This window comes from Lontra canadensis, unplaced genomic scaffold (genome assembly GCF_010015895.1).
Source record: "Lontra canadensis isolate GAN:19392208 unplaced genomic scaffold, GSC_riverotter_1.0 scaffold45, whole genome shotgun sequence".
NCBI classification, from domain to species: domain Eukaryota; kingdom Metazoa; phylum Chordata; class Mammalia; order Carnivora; family Mustelidae; genus Lontra; species Lontra canadensis.
The window spans coordinates 7878876-7902849 of record NW_022631039.1 but is presented as its reverse complement, the minus strand read 5'-3'; the positions used below and the strand labels follow the sequence as shown (position 1 = coordinate 7902849).

The following is a 23974-nucleotide window of genomic DNA, read 5'->3' as shown; positions in this document are numbered from 1 at the left end:
CCCGCCCTGCGCCCTCTCCATCGCCCCCGCGCCCCCCTCAGTCTTCCCTGTTTCCCCACAAAGTCCACCAGTCGTCCCCTCCACCTCTCACCCCCTTTCCCGCCTTTTCCCCCCAAGGTTCCGAAGCGCGAGGACCTCATTGTCCTCCTCCCCCATCTTCCAACCTGCCCACCAGACGGCCTTGTTACCATGACGACAAAGCTACTCACAGCTGAAGTCGAGGACCTGGTTGCCATGGCTTCCGCATCTCCGCCTCCAGCCCCGCCCGCGCGCCCCGCAGAGCTGGCGCCTGCGCCGTACGCCTCTGGAAGGGCCTCGGAGCCGGGGAGGGACGGGGCGGGGCTTCAAACGAGAGGGAGGGAAAGAGGAGATAGGTTAAGAAAGGGAGTGGAGCTGGCGCGTACGGTGGCCGAAGAGGGACGCGCCGAGCCGGAGGCTGCAGGATGGTAGGCGGTGTGGAGAGGGAGGGGAGGGGGAACCGAGGGGCGTGGGCTGCACCTGCGGGGGTCCTTGCGGGCCGCCCTCTGTGGGGGCCGCCCTCTCTTCCTCCGGTCCTCGGAGGCCCCGCTTACCCGGGCGGGTGGGCCAGACGGCCTCGCAAGGAAGAGCAGCTGGAAACGGCTTTAGGGAGAAGGGACGAGGAATGGGCGCATTTGGGGGGCGAGAGGGGGCTGACTAGGGGGCGGCGGAAGCGTCCCGAGCCGGGGGTAGCGCGCGGGTGGCGGTCCAGGGGGTCCCGATCACTGCCGCAGGAAGTCGCCCGAGGAAGAGGGGCGCGGGGGCCTGCCGGCGAAGGGAGGCGGCGGGGTTGGCCGGTCACCAAGACCCTGTTCCCGTGCAGCGCAGAGGAACGGCGGGCCCGGGGAAAGCGGTGTGTGGGAAGGGAGAGTTTCCGGGTCCGAGGAGTGGATGTCCTGCCTCGGTTTATCGCTCTGCTCGCCTACAGGCTGGGGTGAGGTGGGAAAGCCAAGTGGGCTCGAGGTCTTGCTCTCCGGGACCCAGGCTTCAGATCCCCGGCTCCGGTGCTCTTGGCTCTCTGCCCCCCATCCCATTCTCTTTCCGGAGCCCAGGCCTTCCGTCTTCCTGCTGGCTTCCCGCTCCCCCGCCCCCCAATCTCAGGCGAAGGGCTTCCTTGTGCCCCTCTGTTGCCCTACTGCCACGCTAGCAGCCTGTCCCCTTCCCCACCACCAAACCCCCCTTGATTTCTCATTTAATCTCCTAAACAAGTCCGGTTTCAAACACCCACGGATTCCAGCCCCTGGTAATGCCTAGGGAGAGGAGAACTGCAGGGAGAAGGAGGTAACTCCAGGGTGTAGACTGGACCCCCTGGAACTGGGAAACTGGGGGTACATGGGGTAGTGAGGGCTGTGTACTCCTCCCCACTCTACTCAGCATGCACTTTGTTCCACAAAGCTCCAGGAACCACCCAGGATGGCGGTGTCCTAACCGAGGAACTGACAGGGAAATTAATTTCGGTCACCTGGTACCTGGAGAAGAGTGGGTGCATAGCTGGAGGCACCCTAAAAGGAAGAAAGACAGGACTGAGGGTGGCCAGAGGCCTGGTTGGCTGAGGAGAGAAGAGGGTGGAATTTACCCCTGGGCATACGACTGGCGCTGGAGGGCAGTGCACTGGGGACATCCGAAAGGGTGTATGGCTAGGAATAGGGTGGAGAATTGAGGTAGCTTCTGGAGAGACAAAATACCCCATTTCAGCATGGTGGTGTGTAGAGGGACTACAGAAGAAAGCAGACATCTCTGTGGCTTCAGCTATGAGCTGCTTGTCACCGTACTAGGCATTTTACTGACCTTTGGAAGAGAGAAGTAGGAAACAGGAGGGGAAGGACTAATAATAGTGACACTTAAGGTGTTACAGTCCTTACCATGTGACAGGCACAATGCGTATAGCAACTCATTTAATCCCTCCAAACAGGTAGGTACTTTTATTACATCCATCTTACAGACCAGGGAACTGAGGCCCTGAGACATAGAATAATCGCCCAAGGCAAATTTCTCCACTACCGGAGCCAGGATTTGAACCCAAATGACAGACTCCAAAGCTCTGACATGCCCCAGAAGGAAAGGCACCTGCGGTTGGGCATACCCAGAGTTGACAGCAAGGACTGATGTTTGAAACCCTTGGGAGCTGTGAATAGAGAAGAGTTAGAGGCATTTGTGGGACGCATCCGCAGCTGTGCTTCTGGAGTAAACAAACTCAGAGAACCAGATCTCTGACCCTCAGCTCTGCCCCCTGCCCCTAGATGCGATTCATGCTGCTGTTCAGCCGGCAGGGGAAGCTGCGGCTGCAGAAATGGTACCTGGCCACATCAGACAAGGAACGAAAGAAAATGGTCCGGGAGCTTATGCAGGTGGTTCTGGCTCGCAAGCCCAAGATGTGTAGCTTCCTGGAGTGGAGGGATCTCAAAGTCGTCTATAAGAGGTGACTCACCACCTACTTTCTTTTATTTTTTTCTTTTTTAAAGATTTTATTTATTTATTTATTTGACAGACAAAGATCACAAGTAGGCAGAGAGGGAGGCAGAGAGAGGAGGAAGCAGGCTCCCCGCAGAGCAGAGAGCCCCATGCGGGGCTCGATCCCAGGACCCCAGGATCATGACCTGAGCCGAAGGTAGAAGCTTTAACCCACTGAGCCACCCAGGCGCCCCTCGCCACGTACTTTCCATAGCTGTCTGGACCCTGCCGGAGGGTGATCTGGCAGTGGGTTCAAATGTCTGAGCAATAAGGTCAGGGAGAACTGGGAGCTAAGGCCATCTGGAGGGCATTGAGGAACTCCAGCTTCCTTTACTCTCCAAACTTACCTGGAAGAAATTCTAGTTCCCCACTTGTTTCACTCATTCCTGACACCTGCCTCTGTCACCAAGGCCTTATCCTGTCCATCACACATGTCCCTTGCAGCCTCATTCAACAATAATAGATCCTGCACCGCCTCTCCCCAAACACATGTGTGCGCGTGTGCGCGCGCGCACACACACACACACACACACACACACACACACCCCTGTCCAGTTCCTTCTCTGAGCATGTGGATTAGTTGGCTCAGGTTTTTGCTGAGTCAAACTGAACAGGTCAGAGGGCAAGAGGGAAAGAGCTTGCATGTTTGCCTCTGTCTTGTGAAAGCCACCAAGAGGCAGAGTGAGTTGTTACTGTTTGCATACCCTGGGGCCACCCCTCCTGTGTCCAGTAGGAACACAGACCCTGTGCTGGGAATAAGAAGAAATGGGAGGTTTGGGTGCACAGAGCCTAGGTCCTAAAGCAGGCCCAGCAGCCCCTCCAGCGACCCCGCTTGTGCCCCTGCCCGCAGATACGCCAGCCTCTACTTCTGCTGCGCCATCGAAGGCCAAGACAATGAGCTCATCACACTGGAGCTGATCCACCGGTACGTGGAGCTCCTGGACAAGTACTTTGGCAGCGTAAGTCTCCCCACCTGCCCTGTCCGTCCCCAGCAGTCCTCTCTTTCTACCAAACCTTGGGACCCTTCCAGTCTCTGCCTAGAAGGTTTGGGAGAGGCCAAGTTGGAACAGTGAGAACAGTAATTAATTCCCCTCTTTAAGGCTTAAGCCTATTCGCCATATCCCTTAATCAGCCGGGGGCGGGGTGGGGGTGGGGTTCGGTATGCACCAGACTCTGCCACTCAGTACATCTAGAGCTGAGCTCTGAGGTCTCACAAAGGGACAGAGCCCACATTCAGATTTTATCAGTGGCTCCTGACCTTGACTGTGCATTGGAATTTTCTGGAGAGTTGATTTTTTTCTTTCTTTCTTTTTTTTTTTTTTTAATTAGTGATGTCTGGGTCCCATGCCCAGCAAGTCTGGATTTACTGATTGGCGGGGGAGAGCGGGGATAGGCCAGGCATGGACAGTCAGCTCAGACCTAAGACGGGGAGAAGTAATAATTCCCTCATTTGTATTCCAAATTAACAGTTTACAAAGTGCTTTCAGGCTCTCGTGTCTGCTCCTCATTTTATCTTGTGAGTAGGTAGTGTTATCTCAATTTTGAGATGAGAAACCAGACTCAGAGAAATGAAATGTCATGTCCGTCTAGCAGCGTAGTGGCAGAGCCCTGCTTGGCGCTCAAATCTTTCCACCCATGATCCAGAATCTCCTCCTTCCTGGCCCCGTAGCGCCCAGGGAGGGAGGCTAGCCCGGCCCCTGGTGGGAAACAATGACACAGATTTTGGGGGGAAGGCAACAGGAATCACAGTCAAGGGTAGATTAGGGCAACTCATTTTTCATGTTCACAGAGAAAGAGGCGAGACAAGGAGAAAGAAAAGTTAAACCGAGTACTAAGGCTTTGGGGTTCGGGGGTTTGTAGGCCTGGGGCAGGAGCGTGAGGTGGGAGCAGTGGTCACAAAGAAGACTGTGGTGCCATGAGAAGAAAAGGGGGGGGGGGGGGGGGGCGCGGGGGGGGGGGGAACGCACCTTGACATTCAACTCTGCCTTCTCCCCGTCCCCCCCAGGTGTGCGAGCTGGACATCATCTTCAACTTTGAGAAGGCCTACTTCATCTTGGATGAGTTTCTCATGGGGGGTGATGTCCAGGACACTTCCAAAAAGAGTGTGCTGAAGGCCATCGAGCAGGCCGACCTGCTGCAGGAGGTATGGGCCCGGGACAGTGAGGAGGAGGAAGAGTGCCATGGCACAGGGGGCCCTTCCTTCCCTGGACACCTCACCTGCCAGCCACAGCTGCCGCCTTCTGGCTGCCAAGGGAGGCTCCCTCCCTGTGGTGTCTGGCCCCCACGGTGCCCGGTTGGCCAGCTTGCCCTCAAGCGCTGACTGTCTGCTCAGGGTGGGAGTTCAGGGTGGCAGGCCACCTTCTCCCGAGACCCAGGGTGTCTTGTCCCAGCCAGATCTCCTTGGTCCCATACTTCTCTTGGCATTTGGGGTTGCTTAGGGAATCGGAGAGGGGCACATGATAGGTAATTCTTTCCCTGGTGTCTCATGGAGGTGGGGTCCCCTCCCCCCCTTTTTTTTAACAGCACACACACACCCAAAAGCCTCTGCTCCTCAGAAGCAAGGGGTTTTGGGGATTTGGGGGTTGGGGTAGAGGGTGCCCGGTTGTTGGTTCTCTGCTCTCTGACGCCCCCGCCCTCACCCCATTACTGCCTGCCCCCTCTCTGCTGTGCCACTGCTGAGACTTGGTGCAGGGAGATGAGTCACCAGAATCTGCAATGACAAGCAAGCTGGCCTGGGCTGGCTCTGAGGAGGGGGAGAGATGGGGGCTCATCTCTGCAGTAGGAGAAAGGGCAGGATTGAACTTAGCACCTCACTGGTCCAGCTTCCCCTTCATACACACACACACACACACATACACACACACACAGACACACATGCATGTGCCCTGGCACACACACCCACCCCTGTTACTAGTGCGCTGCTCAGACCCTAATGACTCATTTCTCTGCAGTCTGGTTCACCTTCCCTCAGGGACCTGATGCCAACTTATTACTCCCTGCCCCCACTCTGAATCAAAGGACCCAACCATCTGGAACCCCCAGCCTCCAGAAAGCAGGGTTCCCACCCCTCAGTCCCATCTTCACTCCCTTCTGCCTCAGAGATGGAGCCCGCCTGCTCCCCAAGCTTCTGGTTTGGGGTTCTCTGGGTGGTGGCAGACCCCACCTGGAACCCCTACTTAACACAGTTGGCTCTAGGGGCCGGTCCCTGGAGACGGGACTGGAGACTGTTCCAGCTTTGAGCTCACATTGGCTTTTCTCTCCCCCCCCCCCTGTCTCTCTGTGCCCCCCCCACCTCATGATTGTCGTTGTCTTGCCCACCCTCCTCTCCCTTATTCCCTGTCTGCCTCTCCTGGTGTCTCTGCATCACCCTCTGTCTGTCTCTGCCTCAGGAAGATGAGTCGCCCCGCAGTGTGCTGGAGGAGATGGGGCTGGCATAGCCCCCCACCCCGCCTGGGCCCGTGGAGCTGTGGGGAGCTGGTGGAGAGGCAGGGCACAAGTGCCGCTTTTCTTGGTGGGACCCAGCCACCCTTCTTCTGCTGCCTCACCTTCTTCTGGAGTGAGCTGTGGGCTCAGGACCCTCAAACATTCCTTCCCTCACCTCTATCTCCTCTTTCCCCTCTCCCCAACGAAGGTTTTAGGAGCTAGGAGGTAGGAAAATGTGACCAAAATGGGGGTGCTATTTGGCTTTCTTTCCCTGCCTTTGAAGAACTAATGTTACCCCAGACTTTCTCCCCTCCCTTATAACTGTAAATATATAAATACGTCAGGTTAAAGGGAAAAGGTTTTCAGGGCTCTTCTCTTCTCCCTTGCCCCATAACCTACCTCCACCCTGCCCCAGTAGCCAGCTAGGGCAGCCCCTCTGCCTGGGATGGGGTGGGGGGAATTTCTGAGTACTGAAAGGGAAGACCTTTCCCCTCATCTACCCTCCTCCTCCTCCGCCACCGTGGGGACTCTGTCCAGTGCCAGGGGAGGACCAACATGGTTAATTTTTTTCTAACCTTGCCACTTTGCGGGAAGTGAGGGCTGGGGGAAGGGCAGGCTCTCCGGGAGACTGTCCCTCCTTCACTCCATGTTTTGGGTGAGGCAGGAGCTAAGCTCCAGAGAGGAGCTAAGGGGTGGGGTGTGGGAAGCATCTGACTTTATTTCCTTTACTCTGAAATAAAAGGAAAAGCGTTTCTGGACTTTGTCTGCTTGGGCTCTGTGAAGGAAGGAAGGGCCCCTGGGATCAGTCAGGAGGGGACGGGAACTGGGATTGCTGGCGTTAAAGGGAAAAAAACAAACACATAGGGGACCTCTGGTTTGATTTGAATGATAATGAATATTTTTAGGATTCGGGTCCTATGAAAATACATCCGTCGTTTATCCAAAGTGAAAATTTAACCTGTGCTGAGTTCCCCTATTCCAATCGGATTTGTGAGCTCAGTGCCTCTCTGAACTTGGTACCTCCAGCTCCGCGGTCACCTTCAGCCAGGGACGAGCAACTCCGAGCAACTCCTGGGGACACGGTTTCACTCCTGGGCTTACCAAAGGGTTGAGGAGTGGCTGAAAGCAGGGTGTTTCTGTAGCTGGAGGCCCCTCCTCCCCGTATGTTGTGAAATACACAAGACCAGGGAATTTAGGGGTCCGGGGAGAGAGGCGAGTGGTGAGGTTGGAATCGGGCTGTGGAGCCACCAGTATTGCCAAAGAGGCTGGAGGGTCATGGCTAGAAGAAGCTTCTAAGTGGCCTAGGGACCCACCGCCACGGGCCACCGGCCACCACCACCATCCCCCCTAGGCTGGAAGTGCAGTTTGGGCTTTCTTCATAGATATGGGCCATATTCTATTCTGAAATGCGGCTGAAAGCGGTTCCACCACCCTGGCTTTTGAACAGGAGGCGAGGAGTGTTGTGGCCGGCGCTTCCCTCACCGCCCCTTGGGAAGGACCACAGAGGCCCAAGGGGACGGGTGAATAACGGAGAACAAAGTCCTAATAAAATAGTCACTTTTATTTCTTAGCAAAACTATTTCCTCCGTGAGGGGTATTTACAACAGAGAAGGGAAAGAATAGGTAAATTCACAGCGATCTGGAGAGGGTGGAGAGGCTCCTGGGAGGCCCAAGGGCAGGAGACAGACACTTCTTCACACAATTAACTGGAACAGCTTTTTCCGGTTTTGGACGGGGACGTCCCGAGAGGGACTAGGTGGGGACAGAGGCCCGGTGGGGTGGGGGAGGGTGATTCGCACAAACCACCCGCCCGCCTGGGGTGGCCCCGGGGGGCCTCCTTGAGTGAGTCTGGGGTGTTCGGGCTTGGAATCCGGGAAGCGGTCTGACGGGTCCCGGCGCAGCCCGAGGGCGGGGCGACCCGAGGGCGGGGGCGGGGCCGGGAGGCGGCCAGGGGCGGGGCTGGGGTGCATGCAAACACCAAGAAGGGAGAGGAGAAACACGGAGGGGGGTGGCAGCGCACGCGGTAGCGGCGCACGGGGGCGGAGCCAGGGCAGGTCACGGGCGCCGGAGCAGCACGTGCTCGATATAATTCTCCAGCTCCTCCTGCTCCTGCATCCGGCGCTCCTCCGCCTCCGCCTCCTCCTGCGCGCGCCGCGCCTGGGCCTCCCGGTCAGGATAGTGGTGCGAAGGCGGCAGGGCGTGGTGGTAGTGGCGGCGGCGCGAGGCAGCGGGCGGCTGCAGTGTCCGCGGCCGGATATAATTGGGAAAAGGGTGGTAGGGCCCGGGGGGAAACAACTCGTCCTCCTCGCGATCCCAGGGCGGGAGCACCTCGTTCCAGTCGGGCAGCTCCTCGCGGGCGGGGGCGGGGACAGGGGGCGGGGGCTGCGGGGAACGGACGTGGGTGGGGGCGGGGGCGGCCCGGGGGTGCGGCACGGGCTCGGGAGGGGCGTTCTTCTTCCGCTTCCGCTTCTCCTCCACCTCCTCGATGATGCTGACCACGTCGTCCGCTGGCAGGTGGAGTTTGGTGGACAGCTCAATGAGGCTGTCGATCGTCTGAGGGTCCATCTCTTCATCGTCGTCGTCCTCCTCCCCGCCCTCCTCTGCCCCCTCAGCCTCCTTCCGACGGTGGCCGGGCATCTCTTCCTGGGAGCGCTTGTCCTCGGCTCCGGCTTCCCCGTCCTCCTCCTCTGCGAACAGCAGCGCGTTCTGCCGCGCCCTCTCAGCCTCCTCCGCCTCTGCCTCCGCCTCCGCCGCCTCCTCATCCTCTTCCCCCACCCTCTCCGCCCCGCCGCGTCTCTCCTGCTCCGCCTCCGCATCCACCCTCTCGCTCTCTCGCTCCTCCTCCTTCTCCTGCAGCCCCCGACCCCCAAGGCCTCGCTGCCGGGCCCCGCCCTGCAGCAAATACTGGAGCAGCAGGTCGGAGGCGAGGTCTGCCAGCCGCTCTTCCTGCGCCGCGGCCTGCCGTGTGGCCTCTGCCTGCCGCCGCCCGGCCTCTACTTGCGCCAGCCCTTGCTGTAGAAGGCGCTCCCCCGCCTCAGAGCCGCCCAGGAGTGAGCTCTCCGGACGGCGCGCCTTGGGGAAAGGGGCACCCAGGCTTTGGTACGCCTTGGATAGGGGTGCCAATGCCTCACCTAGATGTGTTTTGGGGGAGGACACTCCTTCCCCGAACTGGTGGGCTTCAGGAAGGGGCCCACTCTCCGGCATACGCGCCTGGAATTGAGGGGGAGCAGGGGGTGGCAGGGGCGCGCGCTCCGGGACTCGCGCCTGGAACTCTCCCCACGAAGCGCGCCACACGCGCTCCGGCCCGGGGCTCTCCAGGTTGACTCGGGTCAGCGTGTGCGTGCGAGTTTCCGTCTCTGCTGCCGCTGTCTCTTGCTGGCGCTTGGCGTTGCTCGGACTGAAATCTCGCAGTTCCTGGAGCAGGGAAGCTAGCGCCTCGAGCTCTTCGGAGGGGTCGCCAGCCTCGGGACCATTCTCCTGAGTCTGAGCGCGAGGCGGGGCCGCAGGTGCCTGGGTCTCTGGCGCCGGGAGGCTGTGGGTCTGGCTGCGCACGGTCTCGGTCAGCAGAGCTTCTGCTGCTTCTTCCTTTGGCTCCTGCTGGGAGCCGCCGGGCGCCGGAGGCGAGCCCGGGCGGTCAAGTGCCTGCAGCAGCACTGCGGCCAGCGCCCGGGGATCCACGCCCTGGAAAAGCTCTTCCTCGTCCTGAGGCTCAGAATTTCGAGCGGCTCGGACCTCTGGGGCGCTAACATCCTTCGGCCCGGGCACTGCTTCCCCAGCTACCGGCTCTTTATGTTCAGAGCTGAGGGGAGGTGGCTGCGCCTCAGGGTGCCCCGGGGGCGCTGCTCCCAACCCCTTGATCAGTAGAAGGAAGCAGAAGAGGGTGGAAGCCGGCAACCTGAGCGATTTCATGACCAGAGGACTGCCGGAGACTGTGAAAAATAGAAGGGACCAAAGAAAGAGAGGGTTTCTGTAAGAATTTTCCGCTCTCTGATTCTATATCCCCTTCCCCCACCTTTAATCAGGAAATCCAGGGCTTCCCTCATCCCCCTAACCTTACCCAGAAGAGGGACGTTTAGGTGCAAAGGAGAGAGATGTTGTGCCGATCTCTGGAGTCGTGTAAATGGGAAAACGCCCGCAACCCTCGCTCCCCCCAGTGCCTCCTCGCCCCCTTGCCTAAGCCATCTCACTGCCAGCGCCCACGTACTAAGCAGCTAAGATAAGGGGGGAAAAATCTCTGCTCCCTCCCCACAGGACTCCCCGGATGGTGCGTGGGCGACTTCAGCAGCAAGAGAAAAGCGGCGACTCCCCCATTTACCAGGGACCCTTACCGGGGGCTCCCCGCTGTGTTTTTAACACCCCCATCCGGGAGGAGAGAGAACCCTCCCTCACGCCCACGGCTGCCGAGGGTTTGAGGGATGGACAGCGGAGTATTTACCAGCTGGTGTCACGATGCGGGAGGTGGAGAGGAGGGTCGGGTCGGGGCGGGGTGGGGACAGGGGAAGATCGGGACGCGTCCGCCTCGGCTCCGAGCAGTGGCTGGGATAGGAGCGATGGTCGAGTTCTGGCGTCCAGTGGGTTGGGCTCAGCTGGGTCCGCGCGGCTCTGGGAGACTCGCTCGTTCCGGCTTCAGCACGCTGGACAGCGCCCGCGCCGCTGCCGCCTTATAAAGGGGAGAGCGCAGGGTCACGTGGGATCGCCCCGCCCCATTGACGTCAATGTTCATTCATGGGGAAGCGGGCGGGCGCCTCGAGGTGGGGGGCAGCCCAGTGATTGGAGAAGGTGTTCTTCTCCCGGCCCGCGCCTGCGCGCCGGGAGCCTCGGCTGGAGGGGCGTGCGCTAGTTTAGCACCGGGGAAATGAATGAATGAATGAATGAATGAAATCGCCGGGGCGGGCGGGGCAGGGGGCTATGAATGAATGAAGGAGGGACGAGGAGAAAAGGATGAATGAATGAATGGGAGAATGAATGGAAGGGTGAATGCTGAGACGCTCCAAGGCGGGAGGGTGGGTTACAGAGCAACTTGCAGCTGCGGGAGCCCGCGTCGCTGAGCCGAACAGAATGGGGGCACTCCTAGGGTCTGACTGGGCATCAGTAGGTGATCCATACTGGGGAGGGGGAGGATAAAGATTCCAAAGCCGAGGAAGGGGCTGGACTACCCACCCCCCGACAGCACGCACGGTTCACGGGGAACACACCCAAGGACGGCGTGAACCCGAGAGAGGAGGGACGGATCTGGGCGCCTGCTGGCGCTGTTCGCGGATCTGCGGTGCGGGGTGCCGGCCCTGGGCCGGGGCAGATGGGTGGATCTTGCGGTTTTGGTAATCCCGTTGGAAAGGGTCCGAGTCGGAAGAAAGGGGAAAGACTGAGGATGTGTGCCTCTATGTCGTGTCTGTTCACAGTCGGTGCGTGTTTGGAGAAAAAGGTGTGTCTGTCCTTCTGCCCAGCTCACTCTGTAGCTTATGTTGGCGGCCCCGCTTGCCCCTTGTCAGCCCACCTCTCCCCCACCCTCCTCCTGCTTCTTTCCCTCCCTCTGCTTCCCCCCAAAGGACGTTTGGAGGGCGAGAGCAGACCAGGTGGGGAGGGGGTTGTGCAGGTTGGGGGGGGTGACTCAACTCCAGCTCTCTCCATTGCTTAAAGGGAAGGTTTGAACGCGTTGCAGAGCGGGGGGGTGAGTGTGCAACGTCAGAGATAGCCCCTCTCTAACCATCAGACCCCTCGTCCGTATCTCCTGCCAGAGGCGTTGGGGTTGGGGGCTTGGACAGCTAGAGGTTGGGGGGGGGGCGATGACGCACAGATTGCGCAAAGAGAATCCATCAGCGAGCCGGGTCCAGTGAAGGGAGACCAGCCCGTGGGCGGGGTGGAGGGAGGACGGAAATGGGGAGGAGGCAGGGGAGAAGGGAGGAAGGCAAGGGGAGCAGCCACTGCAGGAATGAAGGGGAGGAGGGAGGCTGGAGGGGGCTGCGGTGCAGGCAGAGAGCTGTGCGGGGGTGTGGGCAGGGAAAGGGGGGAGTGACAATGACACATGCCAGACACACAAGAACTGCGGACACAGGGGTGCCTGTGGGCACACGCAGGGCACCCACACCCTAAGACTCCGGAAACCGAGATCAGGGCTGTCTCTCAGGGGCTCAGAGACTCTTTCAGAGCCAGTCCTCAACCCCCTCCACATCTGTTCCTAGCACTGACCCTCCTCTCTCTCTCTCTCTCTGACACACACATACACACACACACACAAACACACACACACTCACGTGCTTTCCTCTATAGCCAGCAGTGGCTTCTTGGTTCCATCAGTGGCTCGACTTTCCCAGAAGAAAGCCCATCAGCTCTGCAGGGAAAGAGGTGGGGAGGAGTAGAGAGAGAGGAAAGAGAGAAGAGATGGGAGCAGGAGAGGGAGGGAGGAAGGAAGGAATCTGGAACAGGTAGAAGGAACAGGCTAAAGGAGGAAAAAAAAAAAAAAAAACACCACAGCACTGAGAACCAAGGTGACTGTGGAGATACCACAGAAAGCAGAGAGAGGAGGGGGCAGCAGACCCCAAGGCTGTGCCTCACCCCCTCATCCCCAACACACGCAACTATCTAGGACCACTTCCTAACCTGGGGGCTCCCCACATTCCTCTTTCTCCTCCTCTTGTTCTCCCCTTTATCTTCCCAGCCTGGTTACTGTGAGCAGTGGAATGGGGAGGGGGTCACGTTACCTTCCCGAGGAGGATGAATCAGAGAGATGGCTCAGACATCTGGAGGGGGGAGGGGAAGCCATCCAAGAGAGAAGGAAGAGGGGAGGGAAAGAGCCAAGGGGGGCAGACTGAGAGGCTGATGGGGCTAAGAACTAAGTGTGAGATGAGGGGAGACAGGCATCTAGATAAGTGGTTTGTGTTCCTGTGGGCTTGTGTATGTGCACAGGCACCTATGTGTGCATGTGTGTTTGTGTGTGTGCAGAGTTTAATGAAACATGGAGGGGGGTGGAGAAAGGGAATTGGAAGACCAGTTGTGTATTTAATCAGATAGAGTGGATAGGCATGATATTGTTCCACTTTAAATATGAAATCTCTTGCAACCTATGTGGCCATGTTTGTGCCTGTTTCCAGATGTCATTGTATAAGTATGAGTGCATGTGGGTTCCAATCCTTCTGAGTGTCTGTATACCTGTGTGGTTGGGAAGCTTTGAGTGTGTCCAGTCTGGGCATCTTCTGCTGTCCAAAAAGTGAGCCAGGCTTGGTGTGTCACGTGTGTGTGTGTGTGTGTGTGTGTGTATACATATGCGTCTTTGTTTATTTCTGAGTCTTTCCATGCTTTCTGATTTATGTTAGAAGTTATACAGATGTCTCTGTGTCTTTGATCTTGCCTGCCCCTCCCCCACACTCACCATCTCTAGATTTCTGTGCAGTAAAGCCACTCATCCGCAGTCCCCAAGTTCGGGTCTTTGCCCCCTTGTTTTCAGAGCATTCCCTTATTCTTCCATTCTTCCCCCAGTTTTTCACCCCTTCATTCCTCCACTCAGCCCAGAGCCCAGGGGAGCTTCTCAGACACTGACATCCCAAGAATCTCAGCTACCATGGGGTGGGGGAGGGGGGCAGCAAGGTGGAAGCCAGGGCACCCTCCCCCACCACAATAGCGTTGGTGATTCCACAATCTGGATCCCGTCTGTACGGACTCTGAATCTCTGGGTCTATTTCTGCCTCTCTTCATCTCAGTTTCCTACCTGGGTATGCTCTTTCACACACACCCCACCTCTCAGAGATGTGCTGTGCCCTTCATACCCTGCTGACTCCAGGGGCTTCTGGAAAAGAGCTGGACCTGGGAACAGTTGGCTGGAATCGGTAGAGGAAGGAGAAGGGAGGAAAGATAATGGAGAGGCAGAGCTGGAAAAGGCAATGCTGAGATGGAGAGCTGGAGGGGATGCCTGGTGTTTGCTCTGAGTTATTTGTATAAATCCCTCTCTCTGTCTTTGTTTCTGAATCTCTCATACTCTCCAAGAGGGCAGCAGGAGAAGATGGGGTCCAATGGAGTAGTGATCCAAACTGAAGATTTGGAAAGCCAGGGGAGGGGGGTGGACAGACCCCTGTGTCTTTTCCCTGGGAAGGTTTGGAAGAGAAAAAGAGGGCAGGGGCTTGGGGACCCCGCAGCTCATCGTCCCCCCATCCTTCCCTTCCCCCCCAACCGGTGACTCACCTCTGCAGCCTTTCATTGCGTCAGCGATGGGGGGACAGGCAGAGAGGGGGGCACTTTATAAGAGGGACAGGGGTCTCCAGTTTGAACTGAAAGAAGGTGCTGAAGGTCTCCCCTGAGAATCATTGCCCTATCCCCTGCCCAGCCCAGTTCAGTATAGTGGGGAGTACTGGGGAGGGGACCGAGAGGGGGCTGGGGGCCACTGGTGGGTGTGGGAATGATGAGTAATAGGAAGGGGGTGCTCATCCTGATTTTCAGTTCCAGGGTCCCATTCTCTCATACCCCCACCCACTCCTGAGTGGGGGATGGGAGACCCAGCAAGCCGGGGGAGGGCAAAGCCGCAGAGATGAGTCACCAAGAGAATGAGAGAGAGAGAGAGAAAGAGACAGAGATGAGGGGAGACACAAAGAGAGACAGCTTCTGGAGAGACTGAGAAGGAAAAACACACACGCCATGAAGATGATATCCACAAACTAACCAGAGATAGCAAATTGTGTACTTTCATAATTCTGCCCTAGCCTCCTCCAACATCCACCTGTCACACACAGACATACTGTTATTCAGAGTTACACTGATGTTCTGAGACACACCCACTTACACAAACACAATATCACACCTAGCATGGCAGTGTCACTCCGACACATGCTGAAGATGTGACCAGGGTAATGGAGATTTGCGTTGAGAGCCCTTGTTCCTTTTACATGGGATGGTGGGAGGGGGTAAAAACCCTAAGGGAATGTGACTTCAAAAATCCAAGATGCGGTTTCAGGGACTCACAGGCTACGCCTTGCACACACGACGATACAGTTGCTTACCTCCCCATCCACACATACATAGTGACATATCAAATATCCTCCTCATCAAAAAGCCACTTGGAGTACCTGATTCTGGGGCACACCAGGCACGTTGTCCCGAATACATCCCACCCGGACACCCTGTGACTCGTACACACATGTACAGAAACGCAGACACACAAAGACGCCCATGGACACACTCACACGGACGGAAACCACCTTGCGCTGCCTCGCCGGCGTCCGCGCGTCCTGGCGCCCCCGCGTGTTACTTTTCGGAATCGCAGTCTCCGGCGCTCCGGAGCTTGGCTCCCGGGGGGGCGGTGCCCAAGCTCCCTCCACCTCCTCCCGCTTCCGCGGGGTGCCCACCCAGGAATCCGGGAAGCGAGCGCTCGGGCCAAGAGAGCCGAGAGCCGCGAGTTAGACGCCTGGATTGTGGGGCTGAGGGAGGCCGGTCCTGGATGCCAAGGGGAACTTGGGAGAGAAGCCCATAGAATTTGGATAGCAGCGGACTCCTAGGTCCAGGGGAAAGAGAGACCCGGGGTTGTCAGGGCTCCGCGCAGCTGCCCTCCTCGCTCCAGAGCAACCGCTTCTTTCTGCCGCTGGGCTGGGGTGGGGGTGGGGGCGCACAGCGGCCAGCAGCCCTCTCCAGCTCCAGGAAGTCATTAGCCCCATTGCCACAGGGCTTAGAGATCCTCTCTAACACAGGCTGCTGGGGAAGGGGGGGTGGAGGATAATGCGTCTCATCCTTCCCCCACCGAGAAGTGAAACAGACACAGAGGGTGGGCTAAGGGTCCGTTTTATTGCAATACAGTCACGGTTGAAGTGACAGGGAGGGTGGCAGCATGGCCAGACGCCGAAGGCAGCAAAAGCAGAACCGGAACTGGGGAAAGTGATGAAGCAGCGGCTGTCCTCTTTGCCCACCTTCTTCCACCTCCAGGCCCCCTTCTCTGTCCACGTCTTTGATTCCATCCCCAGCGACGCCTGTGCTTGCTGTTAACAAATCCCCACCAACTGTCCATCGTCCAGCAAGAAGTTCCAGCACTCACGGTCCCACGGAGTGAGGTTCTGAAGCATGCTAAGGGCTTGGGACTCCGGAATTCTAGGCCCTGCCTGGCTCCAAGCTACTTTGAATGACTCGGAAGTCACTTTGATCTTTGCGAACCTCTTTCCTCCCTCCGTGGTAGATATGAGCATCCAGTGTAGGAGACAGCGCTGTGTACTTCCAGCTGTTACTACTTGGACTCAAATAGAAAACTGCCAAAGTCCAAAAAGCCTAAAGAAACCAGAGGAAGGGAGGGATGTCCAGAAATAACCGGAGGTGGGGGTTCCAGTGGCGCTAGAAGGCAGCCCGGTCAGAACCAAAGAACAGCCCCATACTGGGCTGAGGACTCTGCACTCCCACGCCAGACTCTCCAACCCAACCCCCCCGGTCCGTGGCCTAGTTCAGGCCACTGGTTGGGGGCATGGGAAGGGGGCCTCTGGCATAGCAACATGGTACAAAGTTGGAGGAAACCCGTCAGAGGGGGATAGGCTTGGAAAGATTCGTCCCTGGAGGGTCAACAGGGCATTATAATTCTAGTTCATTGACAGGCTCCGTATTGCAAACGGGGTGAGTGATGAAAAGGTCATGGGGAAGAGGAATGGAGGAGCAGACAAATGGGTCACGGGGAGCTAAGTGTCTGGGAGGCCCGGGGAGGAGGAGGGTGGGGGTACAGAGGGAAGGAGGGAGGGGATAGTGATGGAGAAGCGCAGGAGGCCGAGAGGGAGGCAAGGAGGAGAGTGCTGGGCAAGCTCTGAGAGCTCGAGAAAGGGCGGGAGGAAGAAAAGTAATACGTGTTGGGCCCCTGGGCATAGCACATCCTTCTGCCCGCTCCCATCCGCGAGGGGGCAGAAGGGAGAAGCCAAGAAGGGCCGAATTCACGGTCAGGCCAAGGCGGCGGACAACGAAAGGCTCTGAAGTCTGGGATGGAACCCATTCTTCGGCCAGTAAGTGGGAAAGGGTGGACAATCGCAGCGCAAGGGCCTCCCCCAAACCCGGCGGTTTGGAGCGTGGGCAACAGCTTCGGGTGGCGCCAGAGAAGTAAGGGTAAAAAGTTAGGACGCTGAGAGTAAGGTGAGGCTTCAGAGCCAACCGCGGAGAGCAGGGGCAGGGGGCGGAGCTTGCGAACAGAGGGAGTAGGGGCTTTCTGCAGATCCGAAGTGCTGCTTCTGTCCCCTCCGATAGGACACGCCTTAGATGGCGGCCTCCAGCAGGTGCTGCTCCGTATCACCCTTGACCGGCTCGAGCCCCCGGCCGGCCTGGCAGAAGTCTGCCAGCTGTGACCATAACTGGGGCGCTAGGAAAAGCCGGCACATGACGATGAGGCCGGCGAGGCGCGGGGCCTGGCGCTGCAGATGCCGCAAAAGCTGGCTCTGCACCTGCGCGTCATCGCTGCCGAAGGCGCTGATGTTGAGGTAGTGCCACGTGCCGTCACCGCCATGCGAGATGGGAAAGGGGCGCGTGCACAGCGTGAGCACGCGGGACTGTCCACGCGCCACTCCAGGCCTTGGCCGCCAGCCGGCGCGGGCTGCTTTCCCTCGGCCTGTAGGGATGCCAGTCGTGGATGATGGTCCCTCCTGGAAGCTCGTCGCGCTGTGCGGAGGGCGACAGCAGGAGGCGTGCCTCTGAATATGTGCCTGGATCCCAAGGAGGGGCGAGGTCGGTGTGGGGCCCTGGGTCTCCGAGGGGAGGGGAAGGGTGGGAAACAGATTAGTCGGTAGGATAAGGGAGGCGCAGGGAAAGGACAAAGGCCCAGATCAGGATCTTTGGGTCCCTGAAGGGAAGCAGGAGCAATAGAGGGGAGGCAGGGTCACGGAACTCCGGACCCCGGGGCTCGCCAGCCATCTGGAGTAAGGACTGAGGGTTGGACGGCTGGGAGTCGGGAGCTTTTTGACTGCCACTAGGCAGAAGGGCCTGGGTCCGGTCTGCGAGTCCCGGGGCAGGGCTCACGGGCGCCCCCACTCGGCAGACCCAGCAGAGAAAGCAAGCCGGTGAATGCGCGAGGCGGGAGGACGCCTGGTTATCAGAGCTCCGGGGTCCTTCTCACCTGCTGCGTGATGGGGCGGTATTTCATCAGCTCACGGGGGCCCAGCTGGTTGTCCCGCGTGAGCCGTGCCACCCTGACCCCCAGGTGCTGTCGCGCTACGCCCTTGCCGCGCTCCCTGGGCGCCACGCGCAGCCCCTCCACCAGCACGGTCTCCCTGGCGTCGATCAAGGGCACCGACTCCAGAACGATCTGCGGACCGACGCCGTTAGGGGGCCCTCCGCCCCACCCGGGTCTCTCGGCTCACGGGACTCGCCTCTTCCCACACGCTGAGTACTCCGTCGTCCCCACCCCGGGCGCCAGGCCAGGCCCAGGCCTGCCCGGGGAGATCTCCTCAGCCCTCGGGTCTCGAATTCCAGAGCCGGCCTTTCCATCCCGGTCTCATCCACCTCTAGAGAGGATCCAGCTCCGCTTACACCGGGTCCCTGGGCATCGCCACACCCCTTTTCCTTGGCCCCACCCCCAGGAACTTGCTACGCCCCCTAGTCCTGCCACGCCCCCTGCTCTTCTTAGCTCCGCCCCGACCCCCGTCTAGCAGCCCGGCCCTCTCGCAGTTTCCAGATGCCTTTTGAGCGAGAGTTCAGTCCATTCAGGGGTCCTGACCCCGCTCTTGGTCTCACCTCCAGTCTACCTTCTTTTGCCTGCTCTCCTCTTTTTATGCTCCTGCCTCCCAAAACTGCTCAAACGAATCTTCAAACACCGAAGCTCTCACCAGTCCCTTCCTCTGGTTCCTCCACTCTTCCCAGGACTGCGCTCATTGCTGGGCCCCTGGATGCGCACGCCCGACTCTTTGGTTCCAGAGCGGACTGACTCCTCAGGCCTCCTCTCCTTCCTAAGATCCCAGTCACCAAACGTAGCTTCACCCCGCTTTCACCGGGCCCCGGCTCTCACCACTCCTTTACGCTTGGCCAGCACCACGGTGCCGTCGGAATCCCGGAGCCGGCTGTGGTAGTGGCTGGGAACGTAGTAGTCGAGGCCTACTGGAGATGCCCCCCGAGATGGCCAGCACCTTCTCAAACTCCCGTTCTGTGCCACCACGAAGACCAAAGGCTTGGCCTTGGCGTCAGGCCTGGATCTGGACCTGGGGTTGGCCCCCAAGGGCTTGGCCTTGGCCTCAGGACCTGACTCAGCCCCTGGGGTCTCGCTCTCAGCCTCAGGCCGTGATCAGGATCTGGACGTGGCAGCCTCCCCCTCCAGGCGTCTGAATGTGGCTCGGCATCTGACTTGGCCTTGTTTTCAGGCTTAGGGACCTCTGAGCTGGCTGCACCACACCTGGCTTCCAATTTCATTTCCCTGCAGAAAATAGACAACCCAGTGTTGTGGTCAGAGCCCCTGTTTCCACATGTGGCCCCCTATACCTCCAGTCCCCACAGCCCTTTCCTACACCAATACCCCTTCTCTTCTGCTCTCCACACAGACCCCGGGAATACAGGGCCTCTGGCTCTGGCAAGCTCCCAGAGCTCCCAAACCTACCAGGGGATTCCTCAACAGTCACAAATCGGGAAACCCATGAGCTCCTCAGAGACTGTCCCGAGATCCCCTTCACATCCAGCTGCCCCTAAGGGACTCAGACAAGGGGCAAAAGGCCCTTGAAGGGGTAAAAGATTGAAAAGGTCCCACCACTTCTCCAAGACTTCTGTAAGAACATGAGAAACCATCATCTCCACTCTCCCTACAAAAGGGGTCCCTGGGGAAAACAGAGGGTTCCATCCCCCCTTTCCTACCACTGCCAGTCACAATCCTAGAGCAAAGGTGGGGTGGGTATAAACTCCAGATCTTCCCCTATTGCCAGTCCAGTACCCTCCACTCCCACCTCTGACACATACATTCAAACATAAACCAGAGTGGACAGTTGGATAGGTCCATTAGAAAATTTCAAGTCATTCCTCCCAGGCTGATCAAAGCGCCTTTCCCTTCCTCCTGCTGGAGTTTGTTCCCTCCTTCTCCGTAGGGAGACCTGGCTTCCCTCTAGGGCTAGATGATCATTTGGGAAAAGGCTCTGTTGGAGCTCCGGCAAACAGAATGTCCACAAAGATCACCTATGCCCCTCTTCCATTTACCTTCCCTCCAGAGGGTCTCTTCTGATTTTCTCTCTCCCTCTGTTCTTCTTTCTAATTTCTTCCTATAATTCTTACCCTATCTTCTACTCAAGATTTTCTGTGTCCTTCCTATTCTCATTTTTGGGTCAGCTCCCCTGGATCTGTCACCATTTGGCCTCTTCTGTTTTCCCTGCCAGAAACAGGGCCAAGAGAAAGCCCCCTCCCCAAGTCCTAATGGCTCTTCATTTCCAGACCTCTCCCCTCCAGACCAAACAAATCAACCAATTAAACCCCCCTTCTCTCTTTCAGCCAGTTATAACAGTCCCTTCCTACAACTGACCTCAAGCCTCATTAACCAACATCCCAGGAGACACATCTAATAGCTACTTTGTGGGGGATGATACTGGTTGGTTTGTTTGTTTGCTTTTTTAACAAACATGCTGCCTAAGTTTGGGAGAGGGGACAAACAATGGCACTAAGGAGTTTAGGGATGGTCTTAGCTCCCACACCATAAACAGCTTACGTAACTACAGCATGCTTGCTATACAGACGAAACTTCAAAAGCCCCATGTCTAAGGCCCTCCTGGGTAATCCTTACCTGGCTGAGGTAAGACAGCATCAGGTCAGTATCATCAGAGAGAGGGGAAGCAAAGACTCAGAGGATCTTATAGCCCCTGCTAGAGCCACCTGAGACCATCAAGTTCATCCCACTTCTTTAACAGTGAGGAAACAGACACCCAAAGGAGGCTCAGATCTGGCCTAAGGTGACTCCGCTTGGATAGAGCCAGGCTTGAGGTCAAGGTTAAGTTTTCCTGGCTCCCAGGCCAGTGGGGGAGTGTATTTTTGGTGTATTTGGGCCTCCAATCCCAGGCGGAAGAGCAAGGACAGTAATTACTGGGTCCTTCCTTGGCAGGAGTCAAAGGTCCCAAGAACTCAAAGCTCAGAAACAGAGATGGGGTCCTTTGGAGGAAACCCTAATGCCCCCCCCCACTGTCAGCACTTCCATGCCAACAAGCCTGGGACCAGCTCAAGCATCAGATTCCTTGTGGCAGGCTCTGGCAATGATGGGTCTCAGAAATGAGCAAGTTAGCTTGTGGCTTCCGTCTACATTTCCAGGCAACCTCACCAGTAGTTCACGGGTCCCTGAAAAATACCAGCTGGTAGTTCCGTGCTGAGCTTGGCAATTTCCTACAGCCCCCAAAGGGGACAGAATGTGAGCAACTTGGAGACAGGGACCCATCCAACTGATTCAAGACATTCGGTTACCCTCCTTTGCTTTCAAGTTGGGGGAGACTCTTTCCAAAGGGTGTGTCTTCATCTTGGATAAGGTTGTTTGTAAGGAGGTCACAGGAAAGAAGGAAGAGCTTGCAAATTCATCTCTCTCATTTTCTTCCTAGGCACTCCTCTATACCTATTCCCTTTTGGGGGGACAGGACACAAATGTTCCAAGTTCCTTAAGCCCTGGGGGAGGTGGGTGCTGGGAACAAAGCAGGCCAGAGGCTCCAGGCCAAGCCAAAGCTGCTGGCTGGCCCCACAACCCTGGCTCCACACTCTGATCCCTTTCCATCCCTCAGGACAGTGCCCTCCAACCTGACTCCTTGAACTGTCATTCCCATAATGTATCTAGGCAGAGGGAGCCCGTGCCCCCAGGGCACTGTGGGAGATGTAGTTCAGGCATCTCCTGGACTGAGCTCCAGGAAGAGGGGCAGCGTTTCCCTTGCCCTCCATATTCCTGCATTCTTGGATCCATTCTTTCAATCTTATAAATATGAATGCTCACCCTGGGAGGGGATGATTAAAGTCCTCGCTGGGCATGCCGGGAGGCCCCCACCCCACCTCCACCGCACCCCACACACCTGAAATATTGGTGCCCTTGAGGTCGACAGCTTCTCGGAGCTGGAACAGGGAGTAGAGGGAGCAGACAGCGGAGAGGCGGAGACAAAGAGACGGCAGCAACACAAAGCACCCAAAGAAGAGAGCAAAAAGGACAGGAGGGGAGGCAGGAAGGAGACAAAGGCGGACAGGGAGGTGCGGGGCAGGAGAGGATGGGAGAGGGGAGTGGGAGGAGGCACGGATACCAGACACAGACATAACACCTCGTGACTCTGGGCCAAGCAGATGCCAAAAAAAAAAAAAGTCCTAGCAATGCACCCCCTCCCCAGGGAGACCATAAATAGAAAGCAGCGACACACCCCCTTCTCCCCACGGTGCGCGATGGGGGAAGGGGTCAAGGGGAGGAGAGAGCCAGAAAAAGAGTCAGAAAGAGAATAGAGACCTCGGGAACAGAGGCGGGGGAGACAAGATGAAATGGGGCACAGGCAGGGGATGAGGAAGATAGACCAATGAGCCATGGGGGGTGCCCCAGAGCCACAGCCATGGATTAGGGGCTGTCCTGGAGGGTTTTTCCCAGTCTTTCCTCTGCCCCTTCCCAGGAGTGGGGAGTGTGGGGGGGCAGGCGGGACAGAGCTTCCGAAGGAAGCTTTCTACTTGGCAGGGGTCCCCGTGGGCGCCAGGCTCAGGGGACAGGTGGGAGCGCAATGACGACGGGATGGGGGAGGGATGACGGACGGGAAAGTGCCTCTGAACATGTAGGCAAAGTCCGGATCCCAGTTATCTAGGTCACCGGACCGGGAGGGGTAGGACTGTAGGGGGCACAGCGGCTGTCTTCCCCTGGGGTGCGGTGGCCTTCTGCTACCCCCGTTCCGCGGAGGAGGAGCACGCCAGCCCCCAGCCCTCAGGCCCGCGGCCCCCTACCTCGCCGGAGCCGGAGCCCGGGCCGGGATACCGAGACACGGAGCGGGGCAGGCCACGCAGACAGCGAACGGTGTCGGGAGTGGGGTCCCTTCGGAGCCCCGAGGGTCGAGTTCTGACGACGCGGGGGACCAGAGCAGTCCCAGCTCGGAGTTGGAGCGCGGATGCGGGGTCTGCGCCGCGGCTCAGCGCCGCACGCGGGCGGGAGGTTCGGGGTTCGGGTGCTGCGGGCGCCTCCCGCCGCGACGCTCTGCGGGGCCGGTGCTGCGGCTCCGAGGGGCGGAGACCCTGGCGACGCGGAGGAAACCCGGCCCGGATCTGGAGTGGACTCAGGGCGGCCTGGGGGCGGGTGGGCGGAGAGCAGGTGCCGGGCAAGGTGGGGGTGGGGCATGCGGGCCCGGGGGCCGGCGCAGCTGGGTGGCCTCAAGTCCGGCCAAAGAGACTTCGCCCCTTGTTCTGGCTGGGCAGCGGGACTAAGGGTGGGAGGTGCCCAGGGTTTTGGCGGAGGGGTTGACTGCTGGCTTAGTTATCACCCCACACCCCCAGCACCTTTACACTCTGCCCCGGGGACTCCTCTCCCCGCCCCCCCCCACCGCTTTCGCAGCCCTCCCTCCTCCAGGCGACACCCCCTCAAACTAATGCCAGTGCCAGGTAAGTCAGAGTCACTGGAGAGGGCACACAGAGCCCTGGGGACCAGGTCGGAGAAACAGATGGAGGAAATTGGAAACGCTTGCAAATGGGGGTGCGAGAAGACACCGGGAGACAGATGGGGATGGGAGCCCCTCTCCCTCGCCCTCCCTCCGGGGTCTGCCCAGCTCTCCTGCTCCCTCTTCCCACCAATCTCTGATTCCCCACCTATCTTTTCCCACTTTTTAAAATACTTTCCAAGGTGATAACTCCGTTAACCTGTTACAGCTATCCAATAGGCTGTGCTAATGTGATCAGGTGGGAGAGTGGGGTTCGTGTCCTCTTCCGGGGCTCCCAGACACATGGCCACGCGGAGGGTTAAACAGACGAGAGTCATCCTTGGAATTCTAGGCCCAGGTAGGCCAATAAAAAACTGACAAGTCACTTAACCTTCTTATTTTTCTTTTTTCTTTTCTTTTCTTTTTTCTTTCTTTCTTTCTTTTTTTTTTTTTTTTTACTTTTTATTTCTGTAATCGCCGCACCCAACGTGGGGCTCGAACTTACGACCCCGAGATCAAGAATTGCATGCTCCACCGACTGAGCCGGCCGGGCGCCCCTC

General features: G+C 58.2%; 3 protein-coding genes across 4 annotated transcripts; 1 reads left to right on the top strand and 2 right to left on the bottom strand.

Moving 5' to 3' along the window:
- Positions 1–337: 337 nt before the first annotated feature.
- Positions 338–6650, top strand: AP1S1 (adaptor related protein complex 1 subunit sigma 1). Its single transcript, XM_032872524.1, has 5 exons — positions 338–446; positions 2259–2437; positions 3320–3428; positions 4475–4612; positions 5859–6650. The coding sequence occupies exons 1-5, from the start codon at positions 444–446 to the stop codon at positions 5904–5906; spliced, it is 477 nt and encodes a 158-aa protein (XP_032728415.1). The 5' UTR covers positions 338–443; the 3' UTR covers positions 5907–6650.
- A 782-nt stretch (positions 6651–7432) lies between these two features.
- On the bottom strand, positions 7433–12281 carry VGF (VGF nerve growth factor inducible). 2 transcript variants are annotated; one of them, XM_032872518.1, is made up of 3 exons: positions 12144–12281; positions 10328–10552; positions 7433–9821 (listed from the first exon to the last, which is right to left on the bottom strand). In XM_032872518.1, the coding sequence occupies exon 3, from the start codon at positions 9799–9801 to the stop codon at positions 7948–7950; it is 1854 nt and encodes a 617-aa protein (XP_032728409.1). In that variant the 5' UTR covers positions 9802–9821; positions 10328–10552; positions 12144–12281; the 3' UTR covers positions 7433–7947. The 2 variants fall into 2 exon arrangements, with proteins under 2 accessions (XP_032728409.1, XP_032728410.1); XM_032872519.1 differs by lacking the exons at positions 10328–10552; positions 12144–12281 and adding an exon at positions 9950–10074.
- A 4793-nt stretch (positions 12282–17074) lies between these two features.
- On the bottom strand, positions 17075–22442 carry NAT16 (N-acetyltransferase 16 (putative)). The gene is given in 9 exon segments (XM_032872308.1): positions 17075–17377; positions 17380–17403; positions 17406–17605; positions 17925–18130; positions 18830–18916; positions 18918–18970; positions 18973–19051; positions 19138–19231; positions 21834–22442. Coding segments are annotated over 8 exon segments (1029 nt in total). The 5' UTR covers positions 19228–19231; positions 21834–22442; the 3' UTR covers positions 17075–17087.
- Between the last annotated feature and the right edge of the window lie 1532 nt (positions 22443–23974).

Excerpts from the sequence above, each read along its gene's own strand:
- AP1S1 (XM_032872524.1), top strand. Across the intron at positions 2,438-3,319 it reads CTCAAAGTCGTCTATAAGAG|ATACGCCAGCCTCTACTTCT; the intron begins GTGACTCACCAC and ends CCCTGCCCGCAG. Across the intron at positions 4,613-5,858 it reads AGGCCGACCTGCTGCAGGAG|GAAGATGAGTCGCCCCGCAG; the intron begins GTATGGGCCCGG and ends TCTCTGCCTCAG.
- VGF (XM_032872518.1), bottom strand. The coding sequence starts at position 9,801 with ATGAAATCGCTCAGGTTGCCGGCTTCCACCCTCTTCTGCTTCCTTCTA.